Consider the following 27,377-nt stretch of genomic DNA (forward strand, 5'->3'; position numbering starts at 1 on the left):
AGAAAAACTTTTTGATTACGAAGAAAATATAATATTTTTGTAAATTAAATGCGCAGAAAAAGCTGTTAAATAATGATGAAATTCCGTTTATATTTTGAGACTCTTATGGCATTTGGTGGCAAAGGCGTTAGTCTTAAAATAGGCTCGCAGTAAATCAATAAATTCAAGGACTTAATACTGAAAACTCATTGAAAAACATGGTTGGCTTAGCTTGAATTTATTTTTTAATAAATTCATGCTGCTGGTCATGAAAATGTTGTACCTATTTATTTTGTCAACAGGGTATAACAAGTGTCAGTTCAGTCTACGACATCATGTGGACTAGGCGTGTTGATGTCGTCCGTGTGAATATATTTTTGTGTTGTTTTCATTTTTGGCGCACATGCATAACAATTTTTATTTCATGGCAATGATAATGATGTGGCAGCCACACAGACAACAACCCTGAAACAGAAACAGAACCAGAACCAAAACCAGAACGAATGCTGACTACACCAGACAGCGTCGTATAATTCATGTTTGTGTCTGTGTCCTGGAATCAGGCCTGATAATCAGATCAGTTGCGATATGCCCACTAACTGGGCCAACGAATTACGACATTCTGTAACATTTTATTGCCCTCTGCCTTGGTTTCTCTTTGTGTTAGTGTGAGTGAGTATTTATGTCCTTTGTTTTTGTGTGTGCAATAGGCCTAAGATCGAGTTGGGATAAATTTACTGGCCATATTGTTTCAAGTTTTGTGGTTAACGGATACACTTGGATTACATACAAATATGTATCTTTTATACACTACTCGATTCAAATATTTAAGAAGACTGTTTCTAAATTAGTTAGGAAAAACTTGTTCTCAATTTGAAACAGTTGGGTTTTTAGAAAAAGTCCACGCATAAGTTTCAAGTATCTTTCATTCTTTAAATTTCAAGCAATCCGCTCGTACTTGTCCATTGGGCAAGCGTTTCTCTCTTTTACACATATATTTAGTGTTGCGTAAGCACATAAATCCCATTTTGCTTGAGAGAGCAACCCTGCTCTTTGTTTGGTGGCCTTAATTTTAGTGCCATCTACCCATCTACGAATTGCTACACTCAATCGGATTCGCCATTTGCCCTGCAGCATATACTCCAATAATTGCAGTGCATAAATGCATTGAAATTCCAATATCAATGCATCTATTGAGAGTGTCTTATGATGTTTGCAATTCAATTTGATTTCACTGGCAGCCTGACAATGGCCTTATGAGTTTAATTGGAACTCGATTTATGCCTTCTGGCATCGACTTTCTGCACGACGCTTAATATCTTTTGACATGACATCGTTCAATTTCAAGTCAGGTGTAGATTGCTTACCTTCTATACCAGCAGCTGCATATGACAGAGCTTATCATATCTCTCTCATAACCTCTCAAAATTCGCCCTTGGCATTCGTAAGAAGCCTTAAAATGATTGGGGCTGTTTTTACTAATACGCTACCCACTTCAACATTTAGGATACCCTAAGTTATATTCCTGACGACAGTTATCTTTAAATTAAATATGTGTTAAATATTAGTAGCACAACAGCTAATTACTAAAACTTTGTACACTGTTCAATGAATGACCTTTCAAAAAGAAAAAACAAAACAATCATAAAAATTGAATATTATTTTATTAAAATGTATCTTTCATTTCAATATGCCATATGAACCAACTAGATAATTTATTTTGGTACATGAAATATATACGAAAAATGATGTAATAATGGGTATTTATTAGTCGAGTATAGCACTTTCACTAAACTGTGTCCCGTTCTGGTAGTCTAAATGTCTGCTACATCTTGGCAAAATATTTATGCAAGACGCGTCGCTGAATATCTTTTTCAAAATGAACCGCTTAAAGTTGTATTTTTATTGGCTTATTGTGAGCAATGTGCAAGTCCAAAATGTTCGTGGGAGTGCGTTTCTAGAATTTCAATGCGTTAACCGTATGACAAAGCATTTAATACAACCCGTCAAAAGTTATCTAAATACACTTGGCAAAAAATCCACTTTGAATGCGAATACATCCTTGATTCAAGTACAAGCTGTAAAAAGGCGAAGAGAGTGGATAAACACCTAAAGCTGAGAATATAAATTTAGCTTGAATTGTTTTTTTAACAGTGTACACTAATATATGTAATTTTTTGTTTTGTTTTGTAGGCCATGGTACAGCCGACCTACACACGGGGAAACTATACGCTTTACTATGCTACCACAATGTCAAGCACACAGGATGAGCAACTAGATGTAGATAAGATTAAGGATAATCAGGAGGAGGCGTTAATAACTGAATGGAATGGGAATCGCAAAGGGAATGGCAATCGCAATGGCAGTGGGAATGGCAATGGGAATGGGAATGCCTATAATCCATATGATCCGAATTTTGCGCCAATTGATGGCTCCGCGGAGATACATATTGCAGCCATGACATCAACAACAACCAGCACTATGTCCCCGAGCATAGATAAGGATTACGATCTGTTGAATGCACCAGTGCAGATTGTTGCACAACAGCCGGTTGCAGCCACCAGCTGTCCCTGGAAGTGTGAACTCACCAATGATCGGGGCTATGTGCTCTATTCGGCTTTGGGTTCCTTCTATATCCCCATGTTCGTGATGCTTTTCTTCTATTGGCGCATCTATCGAGCAGCTGTGCGCACCACACGCGCCATCAATCAGGGCTTCAAGACCACTAAGGGTGAGTAGTGAAAATACATATATATACATTTATCCATCATATAGTAGTGTGAACATGTATTGAAGATCGGTAGCAAAAACTCCATCAAATACATTTGGACACATTTTTTAATCTCTCATTCACAATTTAAATTGTATGGCAACTTGTGCGTAGCTAAAAGTTTTGTCCCTTTAACATTTTCTAATATTAATAATTCTCATTCAATTTGAACAGTAAGTTATGTAAACCACGTAGCGTATGTAGTTCGTTTGTTCAAAGTACATACATACATACATAATTTTATCCAATACATTTTCATCTCGACTGCTAATAAAATTTTAAAAAATTCTAAACGTGTAGATTTAGTTGTGTGACGTCTTTGCCCCCGTTTTTTGGTTTAACAAAAGAATAAACAAAAAACACACACCACAATAAAAACTATAATAAAGAGAGTGTATAAATCAACACACGCACGAACACATACACATTATATATATAATATGTAATCAGTGCCATTGTCAATAACAAACACATTGAAGAGAATAAGTTAAGATGTCTGTTTCGGATTCGATTTGACATATTTTTTGTCATTATAATTATATTATAACTACTCTAAAAACATTAAAAGAAAGTAAAAAAAATAAAGGTAAAAAAATCGATTTCACGCAACAAATTCTATTCAGATATTTTTTACTTGCTTCTAGTAATTCAAGATCATGAATAAGATCATATTTGGCATAAATTGTTGAATCAAGTATAAATACTTGAATCTAGGTAACTAGATCTTACTTCTAGTACAATAAACATTTTATGTGAGTCTTTAAAGCTTTGATGTTAAGAATTTGAATTCGAAACAGATATATAAATGAACATACATCAAAGTACTATATAAGATATGCTTTTCTATTTATGTACATTCATGTTCCGTGCCAACTCAATTATCAGTCCACCAGAAAAAAAGAAAATTAAAAATAAAATAATAATAATTAAAAATGTCAATAATCGGATGTTACATTTATAAATACCAAAACACATTTCTTGTCAGCCTTTTGTTTTTGTGTTCTGCACTTAAAATATCATAAAAATCAGTAATTAAACGATATTAATAACATAAATAAACAAGTAAATATTTATAAATAGATCCCTAAGTGAAAATTCCATTGTTAATAAATAACAAATTATAAATTTAAATAATTATGTCGACAGCCACTTAACAAATTCAGAAATTATCAATTTGTATAAATCAAACTATGACACTTAATCCTTGTAACTAAAATCCTTACATTAATTATTATATTGATTATGTACCATCTAAAGATAATGTGCATAATTGTAGCTTATAGTCTTAGTATATTCTTAGTTTAGTTAATCAATGTCAGTAAGACCTTATATATATTGGGCCTTAAATTTAAAATTGCCAAGAATACTTCCCTAAGCAATTGAACTTATCTTAATTCCTTAAGCCTAAACATCTCCCTTACAATCGTTATAATTAAATACCTTAAGATAAAAAAAAAACCTATACCGAATATTAAATTTTTACATAGGCTAAGACTTCTTTTTATTGTGATAAACCTGCTAAACAGTATCTTATTATTTTCTTTTGAAAATTATCATATATGAAAGCTTGCGATCTCAACAATAATTGGCATAATTTTTCGTCCAAGAACACATAAAAGAGCACATCAAACAAAACCGCTTACTCAAACGGCAGCGTAAATGAAATGAGAAAAACTTCAGCCATTAAGGCTGGAAAAATATAGAAATTCACAGAGAAATAAATGTGGAGCCTGATGTGCAATATGTGTTTATTTTTATTATTTTTTCTTCGATTTTCGTTTTGCTTTGAAGGATTTTATTTTGAATTGCTACCAAACTCTACTACACAGAGAAAAAAAATGCAGTATTGTATAAAAACTGTGAGTCTTTCTTCAATGAAAAAAGTCAGCAAACTTAATTATACTTTTATATATACGAAACCAATCTAAGAGTATATTCTGTGCTTCCGATTCTCTGAAGGCGATTAACAATTAACAATTAACTTGTGGAAAAGTATGTAACAGGCAGTAGCAAGCATCTTCGACGTTAGGGTATCTCCTAGTCGAACTGTCACAACGAGGGCACTCTTGCTTGAATATATATTCTTTTTTTAGGTTGCCAGCTTGTATATGTTTTTATTCTGGAATGTGTTCTTTTTATATGGGGCAATATTTTTCCAATGTTTGTTGCGCACTTTCTTCCAGCTGATCAGCTCATTGAGCACAGTTGCTAGTTAGGTTTTTAATCTCTTCGACGACCATCGAGGAAGCCAATCCTATGTGGAAAACTGTTTCTAAGCCAAGCGCACGCATTTCCTTTAATCTCTTCTACCCAGCTGCCAGGCAAACTGACTGGCTGACTAACTGGTTACATAATAAAAATCAATATGGCAATTTTCGTGCGCACTGCTTTGAAAGTCAACGCCCTTTGCTAATTGTGGGGCCAGAAAACCAGCTAGAAGACTTCCGTCTCCTGTGCCCCAACACAGACATTTTCACAGTCCCAAAAATAAAAGACCAGTCAAAAGTGGATGCAATTTACTGGAAACCCTAATGACAGTTTAATATCGACACTAAAACATACAATTTACATTTCCGTCTGGCAATAAAACTTTGGGGTAATTTTAGGGCGCCAGCTCAGTTGAAACGAAAAGAAATTAGAAATAATAGATATTACTTTTGCGTAGCAAAAAGAGTGTATCAAATGATGTAATCGACTTGTGTTTGCCTTGTTCTATTACAAATAAAATGCTTATAGTATGCTTTGCAAATTGCTAAAGATTTCCTTCGCCTGTCGTTTTTATTTGTACCGCCAACTTGTTTATTAAGCAATATTATGTTGAGACTGTTGTAAACTTAAGATTTTCTACTTACGCAGTATTTTCAAACCCAACATATAGCTTAAATAATGAATAAATTCTAACTGGGTTGCGTAATATGATAAAGGCAGCTCACAAAACACATTTAATTTCATTGGTTTATTTCCTACCAGCTGAATTGATTGACGTTATTCGAAATGTCATTAGTATTGAAGGCGTGTCACTGAAATCTACCTAATTATGACCTCAATATAATAGCATTTTTCTATGATGACATCGAGTTGTTTTCCTTTTAGTTGCTTAGACCTTGTTTTTGGTTTTTTTCCTGTTGTTCTTGTTGTGTGTTGTGTTTTGAAGTTGGCGTGTCCTTTAGTGACGCTATTTTGAAGACAAAGCCCAGATTTTCAGAAACTGCCGCTCATGCGACAGCCTTGAAATATACACTCTCGCATACACACACATCCTCCATACGCACACAAACACTTAAGCACACATGCAGACAGAGTGGCGCTGAGCTTGTTATAGTTTTTATACCCAGCACCTATTCAAGATGGGTAGAGAGTTGTCTATGTGACAGAGGACAGGCAGAGGACAGCATCTCTGACCCCATACATTCTGGATCAGTATCAACAGCCGTGTCGATCCAGCAAATGTTTATCTACCTGTCCATGCGACTTATTTTAACGATTACCTCTCTTCTTTCACTATTCGCACAATGAAAGAGACAATTTTTGAAAACTATAGCTTCCCGTTTATGAATAGTAGAATAAGAATATTGAACAAACAACGACAATATACGAGTTCGATTTATGAGAGGAAAGGACTTTGATACATGGTATCTTCTAGTCAAGCTCTCTCAGCGAGTATTATTAGTATTTTTTTCCTTTCCTTTTGTATACGGGTCTCTTGCCGTGCGTGTCTTCATTTCATGCTCGTTGTTTTTTGTACACAACACGAAGCGCAAAAGTCTACAAAACATCTCGTGACACAATGCGGGGGCGTTTATTGTTGTTTTTGGTGGCATTCAGTTATGTGGCCCACTTTCGCCCTGCAGTGACTTTTGAAGGTAATCAAGTTTCAAGTTCAAAAACTAGCTGAGGTTCATGGCGTCGTCTATTAAAATGTACGCAACAAGCAGAAGCAGCGAGGCACTTGTGCTGGGCTGTTATTGTTATTGTTGTTGCGCCAGTTGCACACACGAGCTGTGAGGGTTTTCAATTTGAAAAGGCGTAGTTCTGGCCTAGTCCTGGCCCTCTCCTGGCCTCTGTGTCAACAACAGGCGTGTCAAATTTCACGCCAGCCTGTCTTAGATTTCACCTTGACTTTCACTCGCATCAGTTTCACGCATCAGTTTTACCCAAAGTCCCAGTACAGCGTTCAAAGGTCACACCATGTATACAAAAACTACACAATTTTGTATAATTAAACATTTAATAACACAGGAAAGAACAGTTTAAAACTTTGACGCCCAGAACTTGAGCTACACTTAAGGAACAGAGCTTACCTGCTCAAATATAAATGCATTTGTTTATTTAACAAACTGCTTTTATGGGAGCTTTATGATTTTGTGATTTTTCCCTCTAAATGTTAGAAATAGATTATCACTCGTAAGTGATGAGATAGAAGTTATCTTGGTAGACAAAATAGTATTCATACTACAAGTCATTATTCGGAGAATCCTTTAAAACTCACAGAGTAAACTATGTATTAATTGGAAGGATATGTTCTTACTAATGTATTTTATTGGTATCAGAAACCGATTTGCATCGATATTTGCGAAACGAGAAGATATTGATAAAATTAAATAAAGTTGATCAGCATATGGTTGAACTTATATTCCACATTTAATGTCTCTAGCTCTTATAGTTTCGAAGATGGGCTTGTTCGACAACGGCAATGGCTACGTCAACTTGGTTAGGCTGGTTAAGCTTCTATCTTTCCATTACGTACTTTTCCACAACTTTGTTATATCGTTATTTTATTGGGCTCATGGTAGTATATCAAAAATGTATAATATGAATAAAACAATGGGTAAATAATTAATTCTAATTGCATTAAAATGTCAAGCAAAGTAAACAGAACCGCAAAGAATTTCAAAAGCAATTACATTACAAATTTCCCACTTAAATGGTATTTTGCATAAATATGTAAATACATTATTTTTGCATACATTTTGTTTGTATTAAAATTTCTCTTGCTTTGCTGCATAACGGCAAAATTTTCATATGCGGGACATTTGCGGAAAAATCGTGTTTTCCTTTATTTGTTTGTTTTGTGAGAAAAGCCCACGCTTTTTCCTTTATACGAACACTCCCACTCAAATGCATGGGGCTATACAGAAAGGCTTCCGCGTCAAAAAATAAATAAAAAATAGTTTTCATGTGCACATTAATGCGAATATTTACCGTACTTCTTCTTCTTTTTATTCCCTTTCGAAATCATTTAACATTTTTTTATAAGCTTTAAAAATGGATTTTCGTCTCCTTTTGTGCGAATGTAATATATATTAAAAGCATGCTCTCTGCATTCTTGTATACATATGGAGGGGTATCGATATCCTTTAAAAATTGTCAAAAAGAGTCTTATGAAGTTGCGCAAATGCCTAAGAAAGTCAATTTCACCTGATGAGGTACAAATATTCCTGAACAGCATCAAAAGCCAAGGCAATCTAGCCATATCAGTACTTTAAATTTTTTCTTTAAATTTCATATATGATTATTATAGCACTAATATATCATATATAATATATGCATATGCATACGGGGTGTCTGAAAGTATGGCGCTCTCGCCTAAGGCACACTTTTTTTCTGTTATGCTATATTTGTTTTTATGCAAATTGACTTTTTTTTGCATATTCGTATCATTTTTTTGCCATTTATTTCAGTTTCGTTTGTCAATGGATATGCTCATATCATTTTATCAATACTGAATATTCGAAGGAATTGAAATCAGCATTGTGTGTGGGCAAGGAATAATATCTGATATATAAAAGTAATGATTTATATGGCTTTGACTCTATTCAGCATTTGTTTCGTTAATATCTTGAAATTATTGCAATCCAAATGTCGTCTGCAATCATCGACTTATATTTTATTATTATTAAATCGAGTGACTTGTTCCACTTTGTTGTAATTGTTAATAAGTTTCCCAAAATGAATTAACTACATTATCGGATTTTTTAGATAAATATGTCCTATTGTTTGTAATTATATAATCAATGCCCAACAGACCATGAAAACTCAACTTAACATAGAGCCAATGGACCCACATAATTTGTGTTCGTGCATCACAGACATAGAAACCGAATTAAGCAATGATAAAAAGTGTCTTTGTCCCAAATAAACAACAAATATTTCACAATTTAAGCACGTCCAAGCAAATGCGAATTAATTAACCCGATAAATGAAGAACCTTTTTGGCGCAAATGAATAAACTTTAATCAAAATTATAATAATAATAATAATAATTTGTAAATATATATCATTAATGGAATACTAATTACAGATACACCCAGAAATTTTTATAGAGTTGTTTATACGGGCATGTTTTTACTATATTTCGTATTAATTTCACTTTTTTAACTCTTTTAAAAATATTCCAATGTATTCTAAAATTATATTTTGTTTTTATAGCATGCCCCAAAAATAATATTAATATTAAAAAAGTATATCTTTGATATGTCAATATTATATGATATTCAGAATCAGACTAATTAGGTACGTTTTTTTCCTATATTATTATAAAATACTTGCGTGCGGCTTTCCTTAACCTAATATTCTAGTATAATAGCTGAAGATATTTTAATAAATATAGTCCTACAATTTAAAAAAAAATATATCTATATGTAAATGTTTGTAGTTAGTTTTATCCTCGCTCAATGTTAATGTGGCCCACACAAATAATGTTTGTATCTAATCAAAACTCCAAACAAATAACCAAAACTAAATACCAAAGTAAAAATCACCAACACACTCAAATTCATGTATAACACAAGCTAATTGTTCTACACGCAGAAAAAAACAAATGGATTATAAAATCTAAATTGTAAAAAGAAAATCTTTAATTAAGATCTACAATGTCAAATCAAGAATATCGTTCCAAAAATTTAAAGAGTTAAGATGACAAAAAACTTGATTTAAAGTTTTTCATTGTTAACTGAAGGTTTTTGTTCCATTTGTTTTTTTCGTCTGTGCAGAAATATCGTTTCTAATCTGAACAAAAACTCACATTAATCAAAAGTAAATACAAAAAAATAAATAAATAAAAAAATCACCCACACACACATACACACCCAAATTGATGTATAATACAAACTGAATGTTCAAGAACACCCTGTGTACATTTTGTGTAATGAGTTGCATTTTCGACAACCCGCAAACTTTCCACACACTCGACTTATTGCAGGCAGCCCGCGAGAATCGGGTGGCAACAATCGCGACGATGATTCCCAGCTTATATTACGCATCCATCGTGGTCGTCCATGTGGGACACCGCAGCGCACACCACTCTCCGTGCACTCCATGTCGTCGACGCTGAGCGTGAACAGCAACGGAGCCACACATGGCACTGGCAATGAGGATCTGCAGAGCGTCTCCCAGCTGGGCACACCCAAGCGAGCGACTTCAATGCGCGTTCAGCGTCAGCGGCACGAAAAGATTGCCATCAAAGTCTCATTTCCTTCCTCGGAAAACGTATTGGAGTCGCCTCGCCTGGGTGGCACACAGCAACAGCAGCAGCAACAGCAGCAGCAACAGCAGCCACCTTTATCGCCCCACTACGCCGTCATCAGCAGCAAAGGAGGTTCGGGGAGTCTCTCCAATGGACGACGTGCATCCTTCAAGAGCAGCCTCTTCGACATTGGCGAAACCACATTCAACCTGGACAACGCGAGCCGAACAGCTGTCGATCTAGAAAGGGGAAACTCATCGTCTGCGAAAAAGCGTGCCGGGAAACGGAGCGCCAAAATTCAAGTGAAACGCTTTCGCATGGAAACAAAAGCGGCCAAAACGTTGGCCATCATTGTGGGTGGATTCATAGTTTGTTGGCTGCCCTTCTTCACAATGTATCTGATAAGGGCGTTCTGTGAGAATTGCATACAGCCAACGGTTTTCTCAGTGCTCTTTTGGCTTGGCTATTGCAATTCGGCAATCAATCCGGTGATCTATGCCCTCTTCTCTCACGAATTTCGTATTGCGTTCAAGCGAATCGTTTGCCGTTGTGTTTGCACACGCAGCGGCTTTCGTGCATCCGAGAATTTCCAGATGATTGCCGCACGTGCACTGATGGCACCTGCCACATTCCACAAGACCATATCGGGCTGCTCAGACGATGGCGATGGCGTTGATTTCAGCTGACTAATTGGCAGCTATGAGACGACGGAGGGTTCGCTACAGCGCACATCATCGCTGCCTCATGATGAGGCAGTTGAAGGATGCAGCGATGTCGATACCAGGGGCAGCACTAAACGCATACGGCGTGGTGGTTTCTGCAAAGGGCGAGTCCTCTAAGCATCCACAGCCGCAGCTAGTACAATTGAGAAAAAAAAAAATATGCATTAGAATTAAAAAACAAAAACTAAACTTGAAATCCCAAAAATAATTGAAATTATTTGTGAGGAATCATTTTTTATGGTTTACAAAATTCATTTCTGATATTTGACAATCTTAATTTTCTGCATTTTATGTCATATGTTTTCTTTCAGTGTACTTACAATATTTGACACATTGGGCAATGTATTTCAGTTTTGTACTTTTGTAAACCAGCCAACCAGTCATTCCCATTCGACATTGACAGTATTCGCATTGAACGACGTTGTAACTTAATGGCAATAATTTTCGTGTATTTAAACTAGACTAAGAACATACATATATCTTGATATATACACATCTTTAATAAATAAGCTTAAGTATTGTTAAAGAACTTAAATGACGATGATACACTTAGCCCTAAGACTTATATTAACTAGTACTTATTATAAGCATACCCTTATCGTTCCATTTTGTTGTTAACAGAATGCTTCAGTTCAGTTATATATAGTTACATATGTGTATATGTCTGAGTTATATATAGTACTTAATACATATATCTATATGTATGTATGTAAATCAGCCAATAACATAACAGCATTTTCAATAAAATGAAAGCAAACAACAACAACAAAAATAAATAAAAAAAATACAACTCCGAACAAAATTAAAGGTAATTTATAATAAAAACAATTGCTATACACAACTACAAAGCATTTCAACACACACTGAGCGAGACAAAGGTAATAACAACAATCCGGTCAAAAATACACTCACACACACATCACAAAACTTAAACAACATTAATTCGAGCTTAACCAAACGGAGGGAATAAATGTGTTCTTACTGAAAGTAATTATGCTCTACCTAAAGTTGGGTCGTTTAAATTGTGGATGACTTGTGAAACTTTGTATTGAAGTACCAAATGCAAAACAACAATAAAAAAGTAGTTATCTAATTAGAGATATAGATAGACGATTAGAGTATTGATTTTTCAACTGTTGACTTTTTAACTTAAGAAAAGTTTGTTTAATAACTTACGCTCTCTTTACGTTTGTCTGTACTGAGCACATTTGAGCTAATATTTTTTCTGGTTTTATTAGTGCCCTATGTTAATGTTTGGGGAAGAACTCAGCTTAAGTTTATATAAACTGTCTTGAAGATATGTACATGATGTAAACTTGAAAACAAAAAATTATATACGAACATTGGAGTGACGAAAACTATTTGAAAAGCTCTCATTGAAAAACATCAAACAAATTATAGAAAAAAATGTCATCAGGCTCAAGATAAATTTATTTCGAGCTACAGGAAATTCTTTGATTTTCTTAAAGACTAATTTTGATCGCCGCAACATGTCGAGAATTCTCATTAGTGTTCAATGCTTTTTGGACACCCTTGCTCCAGCAGCAATTACTTTGAACGCAATTCAACTGTACTAAACTATTTCATGAACACAACAACATCAAACAGTCAAAAGCAGACAACATATTTGAGATATATATTGAAGTGCTTCCTGGTCGATGTCCTTACAAGCGGAAAACGTTTAACTATAGGTTAGGGCAACGGCTCGTTGTGACAAAGACAGCAACATAAATATTTGAACAGTAAGAGGCAGCAGCAGCAGCAGCAGCAGCAACAGCAGCAACATCAGCAGCAGCAGCAAGAACAAACTAAATGACATGGTATTATTGTGCTGATTATTCATTACACTCACGCGGCTCTGTAATGAAAATTTATACAGCTGTTAAACGTGCGTATGAGTAATAAATGCAAAGCGAGCGAGCCAAAGCTGTTTACGTCTGTGTGCGTAAGTCTGTCTGAGTGTGTGTGTGTGTGTGTGTGAAATTATGCAAATGTATGCTTATTAATGAAATAAAGTTCGCTTTGATGGCGGCTTAAGCGCTACTAAGACAAGCGCAACAAGGATGATATTGTTGCCACGGCTAGACGGTGAAGGGGTATTCATGACAAGGGGCAAGGTGGTAGGGAAGAAGGGAAGAAGAGACGCTTTGAGCATTGAGTGCTTGTCGCGCTTATGCCAAGATACATTTGCATAATTACGCGTTTAATTTGCTAAAGTGCAGCCTGGCATCAGGCCAAGTTGGCAATGGCAACAGCCATTCAACAGCGTAGGCATTAAGTTTTATGTGTTACAGGATGTATTAGCGATATTCAATAAGGAATGGACAAACAGCCAAACAGCAGTTTGCACTAGAGCAAAAATTACATCCTTTTCTATCAAATCAAGTAGAAACTTTGTGCAAATTCAGCAAAATTTCAAGACTGAGAAACAATATTATTATTGTTGTCATCTTGAAGAAGTTTCTTCTTTCGTATATCACGTACACTTATTTTTTTAATCGTGAATGAATATATTTACTAATACTTAAGTAATTTAATCAATCCTAATATCAGCTAAAAATAAAACCAAATCAGATTGAAATAAAACCTAGAGCTCTTGTATAAATTGTTTCATGATTACAACATTTTTGAGGTTTTTAACTATCAATTTTAAAAACAAGAATAATGCAGAACATCCTGGACAAATTGGAAAACAAATCGATATAAATTTACTGCCATTTCTGCTTGAATTTAGAGAAACGTTTTTCTCTAAGTGTTGGTAGTAAATAGTATGCGAGCTGTGAAAAGGGGCGGATAAGCAATATTCAATAAGAGACAGGAAACAGTATGTTAAATTGTCTGTGCGAACTAATGTTTCATTCTACTCTCAATCTCTCCCTCTCTCTTTCTTTTTCTCTGTTTGGCATTTTGATAGGCTCCAAGGGCATTGGCTCACGTTTCGAGGAGCAACGCTTAACGCTTCGCATTCATCGCGGACGCGGTTCCAATCAACAGGATTCGATGCACAGCAATGGGAGCACTCAGAGCACAACAACAACACTGGGCACACCGTCGCCGGAGAGGCTGAGTAAATACGCGACGAGGCGGCTACATCATCAGCACGACAAGATCAAGATCTCCGTCTCGTATCCATCCAGCGAAAACATCAACGAGTTAACGCAATCGGATGAGAGACGCCCATCGAACAATGCCCTGTTTTCCGTGCACTATAACGGATCGCATGGGCGCGAGGCAACCGAGTCGCAGCTTTACAGGCAGCAGCAGCATCATGGCGGTAGCACCTGTTATCTGCAGGTGAGCAAGGCACTCCCGGATCTGGCGCGTAGGCAAAGCAACACCAGCGATGGCGGTGGCATTGTGGGTCATCCTCGCACAGCCAACAAAAAGATGGGCAGACGGAATATCAAGGCACAAGTGAAACGCTTTCGCATGGAGACAAAGGCGGCCAAGACGCTGGCTATTATCGTTGGCATGTTCATCTTCTGCTGGTGCCCGTTCTTCACGATGTACATCATACGACCATTCTGTCAGGATTGCGTGGATCCGTTGCTATTCTCGGTGCTCTTCTGGCTAGGCTACTGCAACTCGGCGGTGAATCCCATGATTTATGCTCTCTTCTCTAAGGACTTTCGTTTCGCCTTCAAGCGCATAATCTGCCGTTGCTTCTGCTCCAGGCAGAGCGTATCCCTAAAGAGTTCCCGCCGCGGATCCGACATGTCCGCCATAAGGATACAGGGCAGAACGCCCAGCATTACACCCAGTGCAGCGGCGCATAGTTTTGGGGATGAGAGTGAACTGCATCATTCACACTCGGATCTGGGGAATGAGGCGATGAGCAGATGACGTTCGTTTGGGCCCAGCTCGAGCTCGCAGAGCAGCTTGGGCGGGTTGCGCAAGACAAGCCTCAAGGTGCCCGTTTACGAGATATGCCATCCTCTGGTCATGGAAACACCCTCCTACTCCTATGTTGAGGCACCGGGCGATGCACCCAGCTCTGCCGGCAATGGGGCAGCCAAGAGGACACAATTGTAGCCGCGGGAGCTGCTGGCGCTGCGCAGCCTGGCAGCCACAGAGACTAGCTCTAATACCCTTCGAGGGCAAAGGCCGAGACGCACGGTGCGCATAGAATATAGTGATGCTAGGGTCTAAGAGCGCCATTGAGCCAAGTTAAGAACAGTGCTGAACGACAACGGGGGACAACTTCGAGTTAAATGTTAATAAACATTCAAAATATTCGTTACAAATGTTATTTGGTAAAACCAACCTTTTTTCTTTGTTTTTGAGTTTTTCTTCTATTCTGAAACTCTATGAAACAAAAATATGACCTAGATTTTTTAATATCATAATATAATTCATAGAAATACTTTATAATTTTGTCAAGCATATAAAAATTGTTAACTTTTCTAAAGCATCTCTTCTAAAATGCAGTAAAATATTTTTCTGAATGGGAAAATTATAATTTTCAATGGAGAATTAAAAAAAAAAGAAAATTTGTATTTCTGTTTGTAAGAAAACAATTTTTTACACTTAAAGATTTTCCAAATTCTAGGGCATATACTGTTTTTCAGAGTGTAAGAATGCGCTAAATATATGCATGTAATCCAATGTACATAATACAGCAATAAGAATCTCGTATTGTTCTATTTTGTTTATAAAGAGATATTTAAAATAAAAGATGTATACATTTATTTTAAGTAGGTAGCCAAAAAAAAAAAAAAGAAGACACCAGGACAAAACAGTATATTCAAGTAATTAAATGTATGTCTATTTAATATCAAATATATGCACAATATATATAGAGGTATGTATATGCATATTTGAGCAGGCCAAATTTCGGTATTATCGCTAAAAACCAAAATGAGAGAGTTGTACCTTTTAAATTCCCCAAAAACAAAATATTCGTATGCAAATGTTATAGCAGAAAAATATTACAGAAACCGAAACGAAATTGTTGTAACTTTAAAAATAAATATTAAAATACATAATGAATTAATTATTTGATTGTTAACTGTTGTGAATACGGAAGATTCTGACTTTCTTTCACATATATATGTATGATATAAATTAATGTGACATAAATGTACATATATACAAAACGATATTATAAGTACAATTCTAGTTAAATGTTCTATGTGCTATAAATAAATTCAAACTTAATTTATTGAAATTACTGTTTTTTATACTTGCATTTTAAGTATTATTTTAAAAAAGAATCTTGAGTGGTGGGTCGTGGCTTGTTTTTATTTTTTTTTCGACTTTCTGTGTCAGCTTATTAGAAACTGTACTAAAATGAATTTTTGAGTCGCAATTAGCCCATTTAACAAACACCTACTCAAAATTAGCACAAAGCCTCTTGTAATAATTAAAATATGTATATAAAAACGTTAATGCCAAATGGGAATCCCGACATTTATCTTAAAATTGTTGTTTGACTAAGCTTCTTGTTTTGATTCTTTTTTTATATTTTGCTTGTTTGGTCAGATTTCATATGGATTTCACAGCTGGATTTATTTTGAAACAAGCACTCATGGTCTTAAATGTTGATTTTTTGAAGAATACTTTCAAACTTCTCTTTATGACCACAAGGTATAAAAATGTCAAGGCTTTAGAATCAAAGGGCAAGTGTGAAAGGCAAGAGGCGATTGCAACTGCAACTCAATTAAAACCAGATGGGGGCACTTGACAATGGCCTCAAGTTAACAGCCTGCTTATATTAAATCTTGACTAGCAGATGGCAAGCGACTTTAATCAGAGTCAGCATCTTTTTGCTTTCTACTTTAGGGCGAAGGATGCGGCAATAAATACTTTTAACGCAATGGGACTGCGTCCCTTTTGCAGTCGAAGAAGAAGAAGATTGAGCAACTAATTTATGCGGCGAGGGGTTATTTGCTATAGGGGCGGAACTAACTAACTTTCTTGGAACTTCCCCATGGCCATGAACATTCCGTTTGGAGGGACCCAATTTATTTGGCTTCATTTCGGTACTTTCACTTCTTCCTCTTGTACTTCTTGTTGCTCTTTTCGCTACAAAGTGTTTCATTTGATGGAACTCAATTGATAAAACGCATTAGCTTGGCGCTAAAGTTCCAGAGCTTCCCCATTTAAGTACCTTCCATAAAAACGTGCATGCTGCCCAAGTGGAGGTAACTTTAGCAGATAACATCGATTGTTCATTTAAGTTAGACACTCGCTGCCTCTCTGTAACATTATCCCATTGTTTATCATCGACACGGAACCACCACCTACATAGCAACTCCCAATATTTCCAACCCAACCAACCCACCCACGCCTGACTGTTGAGTGCCAAGTTCGACTACACAAACTTAGACGTAATGCGCGGCAATCAGACACTTATTTAGATTAAGTGCGTCTTAAATTTACCGATTTAATTAATCAAATTGAGTTCTATATTTGATGAGCTTTCACTCCTCACAACAACCTGAGCTCTAACTGAAACTAAATTACACATTGGTAGTAGACAACATTAAGCCTTTATACCAATTCATACTTACAGAAAAAACACAAGCAATGATAAATTAAGAATGTGTTCATGATTTAATTAAGGAGAGTATTAAACGAGAAAATGCTTAACTCGAAGTTTATTCACGCTTAAAGTTTGAGATTATTTAAGTACTTTGTGGCTTATATAAATATCATATGTATATATGATATATATGTATAATAATATTGAAACATTTCAATTTTCAAGTACTCGCATGGATAGGTTGATGAGGTTGCAAATGCTTCAACTCGTTAGATACAAAAACACTGAACAAGACTCTTCCAACCAACTTGTTGTCTGTCTTCTGCTTACAACTGGAATGCGGCCCAGATGGAGGTCCTGAATAAACAAGGAACATGCAAATGTTCAGCTTAACTTATGATGTCTAGACAAAAACCCTTTATGAATGCGGTTAAGCTCTATTAACAATAATAACAAAATTGTAAGCATATAACGATGCATTTTACTCCATGGAAATATATATGTATTTTCTTACATCAATACATTTTCGTTGCAGTCTGATAACCTTAATTCTATTGCACCACATTCTCAGAAAATCTATAAGGATTTGGCTAAATTAATGATATTTTGTGTAAAAGGGAAAAACGTTCCTTAGCCACAGCTTCTAAAGGATCTCGAAGGGCTACCAACAACAGTAGAAACGACTATTGATTTTCATTCCACGTTTTATAGAAGTTCAAAGAAACATTATGCAAATAATTAAACAACTGGTATGGATAAGAAATTATTTAGTTAAACAGTATCTAAAGATTCTTAGGATCTTCGATAGTCCTTGGCCTGCTGATTTTAATAAACCAAAATATTTAGAAAATGCCCTTAAACAATTTAATAAAACATTGAACAGGATCTTGAAATCGTTCTTTTAGTTTTCGACAAATGTTTGAGTTCTTAGATCCTGAAGATCAGTAGAGATAGTTTTACGATTATAACGCACCATGATTAGGCCAAGTTAGCCAATTTTCTTAATATCTGAGAGAGACACTGCTTAGTTCACATCCCCAAAAGTATGCACGAATCAGATAATAATTTAAGCGCCAAGCAGTATGCATTGTATCCATAATATCCCCTCATAAAGTACATATATGTATGTATATTTGGAATATAAGTACTCATATTCCTTGCGCATATTAAGCTTATTTCATTTAATCGATAACTGCCTTATCACGAATATCGATAAATATAATAAAAACATAGACATATTATTGATCAACTGGATTGATTATAGTTTTAATCATCGCTTCATGTATAGATTTATATATTATACATACAATATTGCTAAGCTACAGAGAAATTTAATACGTAACGCCAAAATAGCCCTTCTTGTTTTTCTGTAAGATGTTGAAAAACGACGTATATATAAATGAATTCGAAATATAAGTAAGTTAACATTGCTTAAATTCGTAATATGATGCGAGTTTCTTAAGTGCGAAATGTAATATTACTACCATTTCAATTGCTGCATAGTATCTGTTTCATCGTGGATGGCGTACAAAATAAGTCGCTATATGTATTTGTGCTTGTAAAATATATTCTGCAGATTTATTTCACTTTTGTAAGTTTTCTATTATAAATTTGTAAATGCAGAAAATGGCTGTTAGCTATTAACATTGCCGAGAAAAGGAGAAGCATACATAGAGAGTATATGGATCATGCTAATATTACATGTACTTATTTCAATAAATAGCTAACCTCAACAGAAATTGCATAAGAAGTCGCGCACTGATCCGATATGACTACTTAATACCCCATCCAGTCGGAACATAGATAAATTTTTAAATCATTAAGTTCTTGAATGGTAACCTTCGTATTTAACTTACTTAAGAAAACTTTCGATATCGGAGAGCATGCGTTAGTAAGTCTATTTCGCCTTTCCAAGCTTTGGTTATACGTAATGACATTGCTCTGACCTCTTTATTACTCCATATCGATGTAAGGGCCTTGTAGGAACCATATTGAACTATCTGAAATTTACAATCTGTGACTTTGTATCTAAAATATTTTAACGTCATTAACTTGTGCATCACCTTATTCGAAATCTGTAGTCAGTCTTGGTAGCGATGGCGAATACCGAGAAGAAGTTTTAAATATAAAAAGAGAGGGGAAATTCGACTGCTAAGAGTTTTGATTCGTTTTATGAAGTTGGTTTCAGTTATTTTAGACCCAGAAACATTGTGTCCTATATTAAAAAAAGAAATGATTTGAAGAAGGTAGCCACTAAGCAGAAAATACTGTATGTACTATGTATATATATATATATATATATATATATATATATATATACATATAATATTGTCTGCTTAGTGATATAAGCCAGATTATTGCTGAATGTATCAATGATTGTCAACAATATTTTGTATAACAAGGACGTAGTTTGATAAAAACAAAAAAAACTATAGAAAGTAATAATATTAGAAAAACGATCAATGTACGAGCTGATGGTGGTCACGGTTGTGTAAAATATGTTGATTTGTGATTAATATTACAGATACTTTTCATGGAATTAGATAACTTAATTATCCTAATCACTGGTGCCTGTACTTGCTCTTTTAAACAGAAACCGGCTCAGAATTCAATATCGAGTGAAATATGATATTAACAAACCGTAAAACATAGAAAAATTTCTAGCCTCCTCCTAGTTTGTTAAAGGTAAAGTTGGAAAACGAAAAATAGTAAAATATGTGTCAGTAACATTTTGTATAAAGTTATTCAAATCAACTTTGAAATAAATCGCTCGCTCAGTTGGGTATTGGTAAGGCGAATGTTAACCATTTAAGTCTGAACTTCACATGAGTTGAAGAAAACGAGGAAAATAAACAGAAAGACAATTGTAGCATACTACTCTGAATGCAGTCATTATTATACACAGTTCCTTTGATGGAGGGACCCTAACTGGTTGTCTGAGTGCTTTGGCTTTGGATTTGACTTTGGTTTTTGCTTTGCCTTTGGCCTAGTCCCTCCAAAGCACAGAAGTTGTTTGCTTTGCTAGGTAAGGCAAATAAAGAGCAAGAGAGAGAATGAGAGAGAGGCGGGGCGGAGCATATACAAATGATAGGATACTGTGAGCTGAAGGCAGGTAAATAGTCACTGCTATCACACAATCGATAAAGCAAACAAATCTGCATACAAAAAGCGAGGCAAGGAAAATGTTGAAAAGAGAGTGGGCCGGAGATAATAATGCAACCATTTATCGTACCACAATGTGAACTTTAAAGGTTGACTTTTTCATGTTAATATTTGGCATTACTTACTAATACAATACTCACATTAGAGTGATAAGATTGATTTTTTTTGTGCAGTTACAGGATCTGATTAACTGAGCTTCTTCACTTACAGCTAGAACAACAACATAAAAGCTATGTGAAATTCTGAGTTTTTTACATACACACAATTTCTTTTTAGTTTTTCGCAACTCAGGCAGCAAGCAAAACTATAAAGCAGATTGAGCAATGGACCGGAAACAAAAATATGAACAGTTGCAAGATTTTATGCACAACAGCAACAACAAGAACAATAATCCTCCTAGCGAAAATCAACACAGCATCTAAGCCATAAGGTATAAAGAAAGTGTGCAGAGGTTTGAGGGAAAACAAACAACTGTTCACATACTTTTCGAAGTGATGGTGTTGTGGCAAAGTTTTACAGAGTGCTGCACAGTGATACGATGTGTTAAAAGGAAACGAAAGCAAAACGATGGCCATGACGAAGCACAGTCAATTTGGCTTTTCAGGGGATAATCGTTGCTGAAAGTTATTCAACCGTATGCCACTGTTATAGCACATTTGCTTTTAAGCTGTGCTTGTTTGTTATGTCCTATAAAGTATTGAACTTTATTGAGTGTTGTATTTAAAATCGAATGATATTTGCCTTTACTTATTCACAAAAAAAGTATAGATAAAAAATTAGTAGAGAAAGCGTTAAGGATTTCATATATTTTTCACACTTATTTGAAATCGATTTTCTTGGTAATTTTTTGTTATACGAATTTTTCATATTTATTAGTTAAATCAAATCATTGGAAGTTAATTTTAATAATATAAGTTAACGAAGTTTAATATAAATTTGAATTATTGATTATTTTCGTATTTTCTTTCGCAGTTTAATCTGGTTTCTGTATCACATTATCCAAAGAATAAATTTGAACGTTGAAATCAGTCGACCTTCCAAAGAGTATCATGAAAAAGTTTGATATTAGTTTGTTTAATATGAAAATACATGAAAATACAAAATCCGTGATTCTTAACAAATCATAATGATATACATATAGAGTTCATCAGCAATATTTGAGAATATATTATATATCTTAACAAATCATAATGATATACAGATTGAGTTTATCAGCAATATTTGAGAATATATTATATATCAATTGGAGAGCTATATATTTACAATTGTTATTTTTGCTGCAGCAAAAGCAACTTGAATCGATTTTGTCGAATCGCCTCAACTATTGATGCTGATAATGAATATATATACTTTAGATTGTCGGATATGCACTTAAAAACTTTTGCACAACTTCATTATGTCCTTTACCATTATCATAAAGACATGAAAATATTAGTCTGCTTAATGTTATCATTATTATTTACTATAAATCATACTTGTATGATTTGTAGCTCGACAACATTTTGATTCTCAGATTCAACATTTACTTTGAAAAAAATAAACTATAACACTCAGGAACAGGTGTTACAGATTTATAAAACACATTCGCTTGCAGTACATTTCAACCTGCTCTAAATAGACCACATAATTGCATGATTTGGTAAAGCATGTGGGCAACAAAATGCGAAGCTTAATAGCCAGTTAAATGGATCCCACTTCAGGGCAGTTGTTGCTGCGGTTAGCCGCAGAGAGGACCAAAATATAAGAGGGCCAACATGCGTTGCCAAGCGTAGCGTGTAGTGTACAACCCGCTTTCCCCCTTGGTCATTAATCGCTCAACTGTGACACTCAACCCACACTGTTCACAATGTGCTGACAATTTGCACAAAGCGTTAATTCCCTTAATTTAAGACTAATTGTTATGATCGCCCGCGGTGCAATCAACAGCAACAACAGCCACACAGTAGCCAGAACAACTTCACACAGTCAGCTCAGTTAGTAGCAATTGGTTTCATTGAAATAAACGACATAAAAAAGGAAAAAAAAAAAGACTTGACAAGGCGCTCGGAGAACAAGCTGGGGTTGGAATGATTCTTTGCGCAGCTATTTCGACTGGAAAATGCCATATACCCTCATTGAAAAAGGTTACAGCTGAATTTCCCAGCCACTTTGCAGTTCAATAACCCATTTTCAAGTACATCTCCACAGCTAAAATACGTATATATACATACACTCAGAAAAAAATGTAACAAATTGATCCGAAATTTAACAAATTGTAGAAATTATGTTCGAACTAATAAGTTGAACGTTTTTAATTTTCATAAATTGCTTTGTGCTTAATTTAAGAATTCTGGGTGTCATTTGTTTTCAAATTGAACAATAGTATTATATCGGTACTGTACTTGAATTTGAAACAGGCTTTTTCTCTGAGTTTAAATGTGTACACACATATAGAACGACATCGACACCGTTACGAGGTTTTGGTTGCAACCAATCCACAAAAATGGCAAGCGATTCCCTTTTATGACGAAACAAAACAGAGCCAAGCTAACCGGATATCGTTAAGCCACTCTAGCTTCCACTCCACTTCCACTTCACCTTAACACCGACCACACTATGGACCCTGGAGTCAATGTCGCTGCCGCAGTCGCAGTCCATTTGGTTTCTTGACTTTTTGCAAACACTTTCTGGTGAAGATAATTCTGACCACATTTTTGTTGGCCTGCTTGTATCGGTGGCTGACGGCTGGCTTATCATTTCTGACAGACGTTCGACTCAATTTAATAACTGATTTGCTAAAATTGAATTTAGGTCAGTCAGACAAATTGGCAAATGCACTTTGAAGTCCACAAATAACTTTTGACCTTAGTGGTGTTGTTGACACTCGTTTTCACGCAGTTATAATTCCATTTAAAAGAATTCGGCCGTTACATAAAACGTAGTTGAAAATCGCAGTTACAAAGTTTGTTTAAATTGGCCAACTTAGCTCAGATCGCAAAGTTGGCTTAAGTAACTGAACGGAATGCCAGCCGCATGAAGCCATAAACCTAAACGGCCTAAAATGTTGTTTAAACAACGCAAAAAAGTTAGGTTTCACATTTATTAACTTCATTGCTCCAAGCGTTTGGCTACAAGCGGAAACGGAAGTCAAAGTCATTGCCATGGTCAGGCTCCCTGCTGACTCACCCGCCAAATCTTGTTAACTGTTTGTGTGTGTTAGTTCTAGTAGGTTTGTGTATACAGATATGTGTGTGTGTGTGTGTGTGTGTGTGTGTGTGTATTAGCGACTTTGCCAAGTTTTAGAGATGCTCGCCTTTTGTATTTCAAAATTGTATAATATCAAAATAATAAAAAGATATTAAATTATATATTTTTTTATTATAAATATTCCAATAAATTGTACCACATCACTTCAAAATGTTTTCCATTTGTATTTAACTAAAATCAAGTGAATAAAAGCCAGAAGTAGATTTTAAGTTGAGCAATATTAAGATAATATACTTAATTCGAATTCTAAAGCAACTACTCTCATTTAATCGACTACGAAACATAACTCTTGAAGGAGAAACAAAACAAAAGGTGTTTATTTCAAACGGCATCGGAATTTATAAGCAACCCTGAATATTTGTTCTAGTTTCTCCATAAGCTTTCAAAGTTTTCCATAAACCATTTTCTAAATAAACTTTTTAGTTTTAACAGATTAGCTTAAGAATATAATTTAATTTTTTAGCTGATCTTTGCCAGTTCTAGAAACTTCTTGAAAAGGTAAAGGCAGTTACCGAAATGCTTGTCTGCTTGCTACAAACATTTTTAATATAATCAAAAATATGCCCGAAGCTCAGCGCATGCAGTAACAGCAACTTTCTCAAATTGCGTGGGCTTGAAAAAGTTCAACAACATTAACATATCTAGCCATTTTGTAAAAAAAAATGAAAAGAAAATAAAAATAAAATCTCTTGGATACTTGAATTACATGCAGACAATTGGCAAGTACAAACAAGAGCTCAAAATTAATGACAGTTATTATTGAAAAGATTAATACACCCATGACATTCTCATGGTGCCAAGTAAATTCTAAGCGTTGTAATCTCGCATATTAAGTTTTGGCTAATTGAAATTCTCGCCAAAACTCAATGAAGCCGTAATGGCAACAAAAGCTTCAGTCAAATAGCCTGGGGCTTACCAGAACTTAGAAATTAAAGCGACCTAAATTGAAGACCATTTTGGCACTGATTCTGGGTCATCAACACCTCGAGGGCGGTGGTAGATGAATGGGCGGCGGGGGTGGAGATGCTTGGTGTGTGAGGACAACCACAGGCACAAACAAACAAACAAACAAACAAACAAACAGACTAAAACACCTGCGGCGCATAAAAGGCACAAAGCGACACAAAGCGGCCACAAGGCCTTGGCCATAGAAACTCATTTGGCGGCCATTAATTGCAAGTTTATTGCCAGAAAATGGCTCAAACCCGGCACCCGGATCTCATCTCGGTTCAGGCTCTCTCAGCCGGAACTGTCTGGGTGCGCCAACTACCTTTTGTGTCCCAAACCCTATCTCTCTCTCCCGCAAAATGTTTGCTCTGCTTTCACGATGCGCAATATAATGACGAGCTCATAAGTAAATAAGGGGTCGTTTTTTGAGAGTGTATAAGGGCTTAGATATGACAGCCCAGATGTGCGAAACATTTATGTTATGATGACAGCATTTACTTATATTACACCTTACGGTGTATGTGCGCTGACAGTGCCTTATATCAAATGGTGTAAGAGCGAAAGAGTTTTAACAGATTTAATATAAATCACACATTATGTATATATCTCTCTCCTCTCTCTCTCTCTCTCTCTCTCTCTCTCTCTCTCTCTCTCAATATTAGATCTACTGAATAAGTTGGTAAATTTGAAGTAGTTAAGCGCATTAGCTCAAGGTTCAATTGGCTTTGTTTACGTCGCAGACGGAATTATTCAACTCAAGTGAATTGTTGTCTTTAAAAATTCAATGACCTTAAACTCTGTTCAATTTTCAACTCCCTCGACGCTCATTTAGTCGTTATTCTCGGTGCGGATTTAAAAATGTAAGAAAACATAAAAAATGTATATAAACAATTTGCTAAACCTATTTCACTGCCATTTGTACATAACAGCCAATGTTTCTTAAAACATTAGCATTTTAATGTCGTTTCCCGCGAACGCTTTCTTTCTTTCGGAAGCATTTGCATTTTGACTTTTTGGGCCGCCATTTATTTTCATTCACTGTTAATCAAAATCCAAATTTGGCGCATTAATTTGTTCTTCGGTGTCCTGAATTTCAATGAAAACTTTTAGGCATTTGACATTCTTTATTTATCTGAGCTTGTGTTTGTAATACAAACTGGATTTTGTAACCTTTTAGATAGCTCTCTGCCCCAGTTAAAGATTCCAACGATTTTCCGGTAGAATATCACGCCCACATGCTCAGTGGGTGACATTTACGCCCACATGACCGACTAGGAAGCCAGCGTGCTACTCGCTACTTGGCTCAAAGTCAGCTGATTTTTGAATACGAAATGTTTCTTCTGTGTGTTGCGGCTTTTCGTGGGATTCGCTTAAATGTCAAACTGCCTTGTGGGGGAAGCAGCATTTTGAATCCGCGTCGACAGTGCCCAGATAAACAGGCGTCCTGCCGCTTGGCTGGCATTAAACTGCTGCCGGTTGCCACAGCTACTAGTAGTGCAACAGCGCTCCTACCAACAGAACGTAAATCTAAAAACCCCCAAAGCCCAAAGCTATTCGCGCTCAATGTGCAGCTAAAACGAACTTTTCAATGGAATCGCTTCTTGTTGTCACTGCTTTGTTGCCACTTTTGCTAACAGTGCGAGAAAATTTTAGGAACAATTTACTGAAAATATTAAATACCAAACTTTTCAATATAAGCTAAAATTTCAAAATTTTAGATTTTTCAATCGAGAACGTTGTTTCTAGCGAGCATAATTAATCCTCACTTGCAAGTACCAAGAAACGTGGAGTACAGAAAATGTTGTATGAAATAAGTTAAATTTGGTAGACTATCTCGTGTTTTTCTCTCTGTATCTAGTTGCTGTAGAGAGACACAATGTCTGTGTTGTACTTATTGTGGTTAGCACGCGCAAAAACAAGCTGACAAGAAGAATGGTTTTTACTGCTACTCGCTGTGCTTAAACTACAACGATGAGCCGAGAATTTCAAGTAGCCAACTTTTTTGCTACAGTCTCAATTATGGGCAGCCAATTGAGCTGTTTGCTTCTGGCACAAAAATGTCAAGGCTTCACGCCGCAAAGGAGCTGTTAATAAGCCGTAGCCATAAATCAATTGGCTTTCTAGTTGTAGCACACTGAAAACTCGACTACAATTCCAAGAAAAACACATGGATAGCACATCGAGCTCCACAAAATACAAGAAAATACAAGTACCAAAAAAAAATACAGAACGAACAATGTGCTCATTGGCGAAACTTATCACGCAATTAGAGCCGCCGCACACCTGGCCATAAATTATGGGCCCAGCACAAAAGTAGGCAAAATTCGGAGCGCCAAAAAATTAAAAGCCCAAACGAAAAACCAAGAACATGATAAGAAAAAAACCGAAACAGAAAAAGAAAATGCACTAAAAGAAAATATAGAGAACTTCAGACCCAAATACAAATGTCGTCAAGAATACTTACTAAAAATCTCCAACCCAAAAATGAACACTTATTATTATCACTTAAAAATATATGTGGAATCATGATGCCTGTTGTCCTGAAATTCAGGAATCTCGTTTTTCTCGAAGTGAGTATTTGTGATAAGTAATGTGTTTGAA

The 27,377-nt window shown here is 35.6% G+C and overlaps 1 protein-coding gene across 2 annotated transcripts in view; it reads left to right on the top strand.

The window, feature by feature from the left end:
* LOC6568459 (octopamine receptor Oamb) overlaps nucleotides 1-14,789 on the top strand; it is a 33,622-nt gene extending 18,833 nt beyond the window's left edge. The window contains exons 7-8 of one of the 2 annotated variants that reach the window (XM_032740598.1): nucleotides 2,173-2,710; nucleotides 13,851-14,789. In XM_032740598.1, the coding sequence (XP_032596489.1) occupies nucleotides 2,173-2,710; nucleotides 13,851-14,779 (1,467 nt within the window). In that variant the 3' untranslated portion in view covers nucleotides 14,780-14,789. Of the gene's footprint in view, nucleotides 1-2,172; nucleotides 2,711-9,950; nucleotides 11,235-13,850 lie in introns of those variants that run through there. The other variant, XM_001994434.3, reaches the window with a different exon arrangement.
* The last annotated feature ends 12,588 nt before the right edge of the window (nucleotides 14,790-27,377 follow it).

Source organism: Drosophila grimshawi, unplaced genomic scaffold (genome assembly GCF_018153295.1).
Source record: "Drosophila grimshawi isolate 15287-2541.00 unplaced genomic scaffold, ASM1815329v1 contig_311, whole genome shotgun sequence".
NCBI lineage: Eukaryota > Metazoa > Arthropoda > Insecta > Diptera > Drosophilidae > Drosophila > Drosophila grimshawi.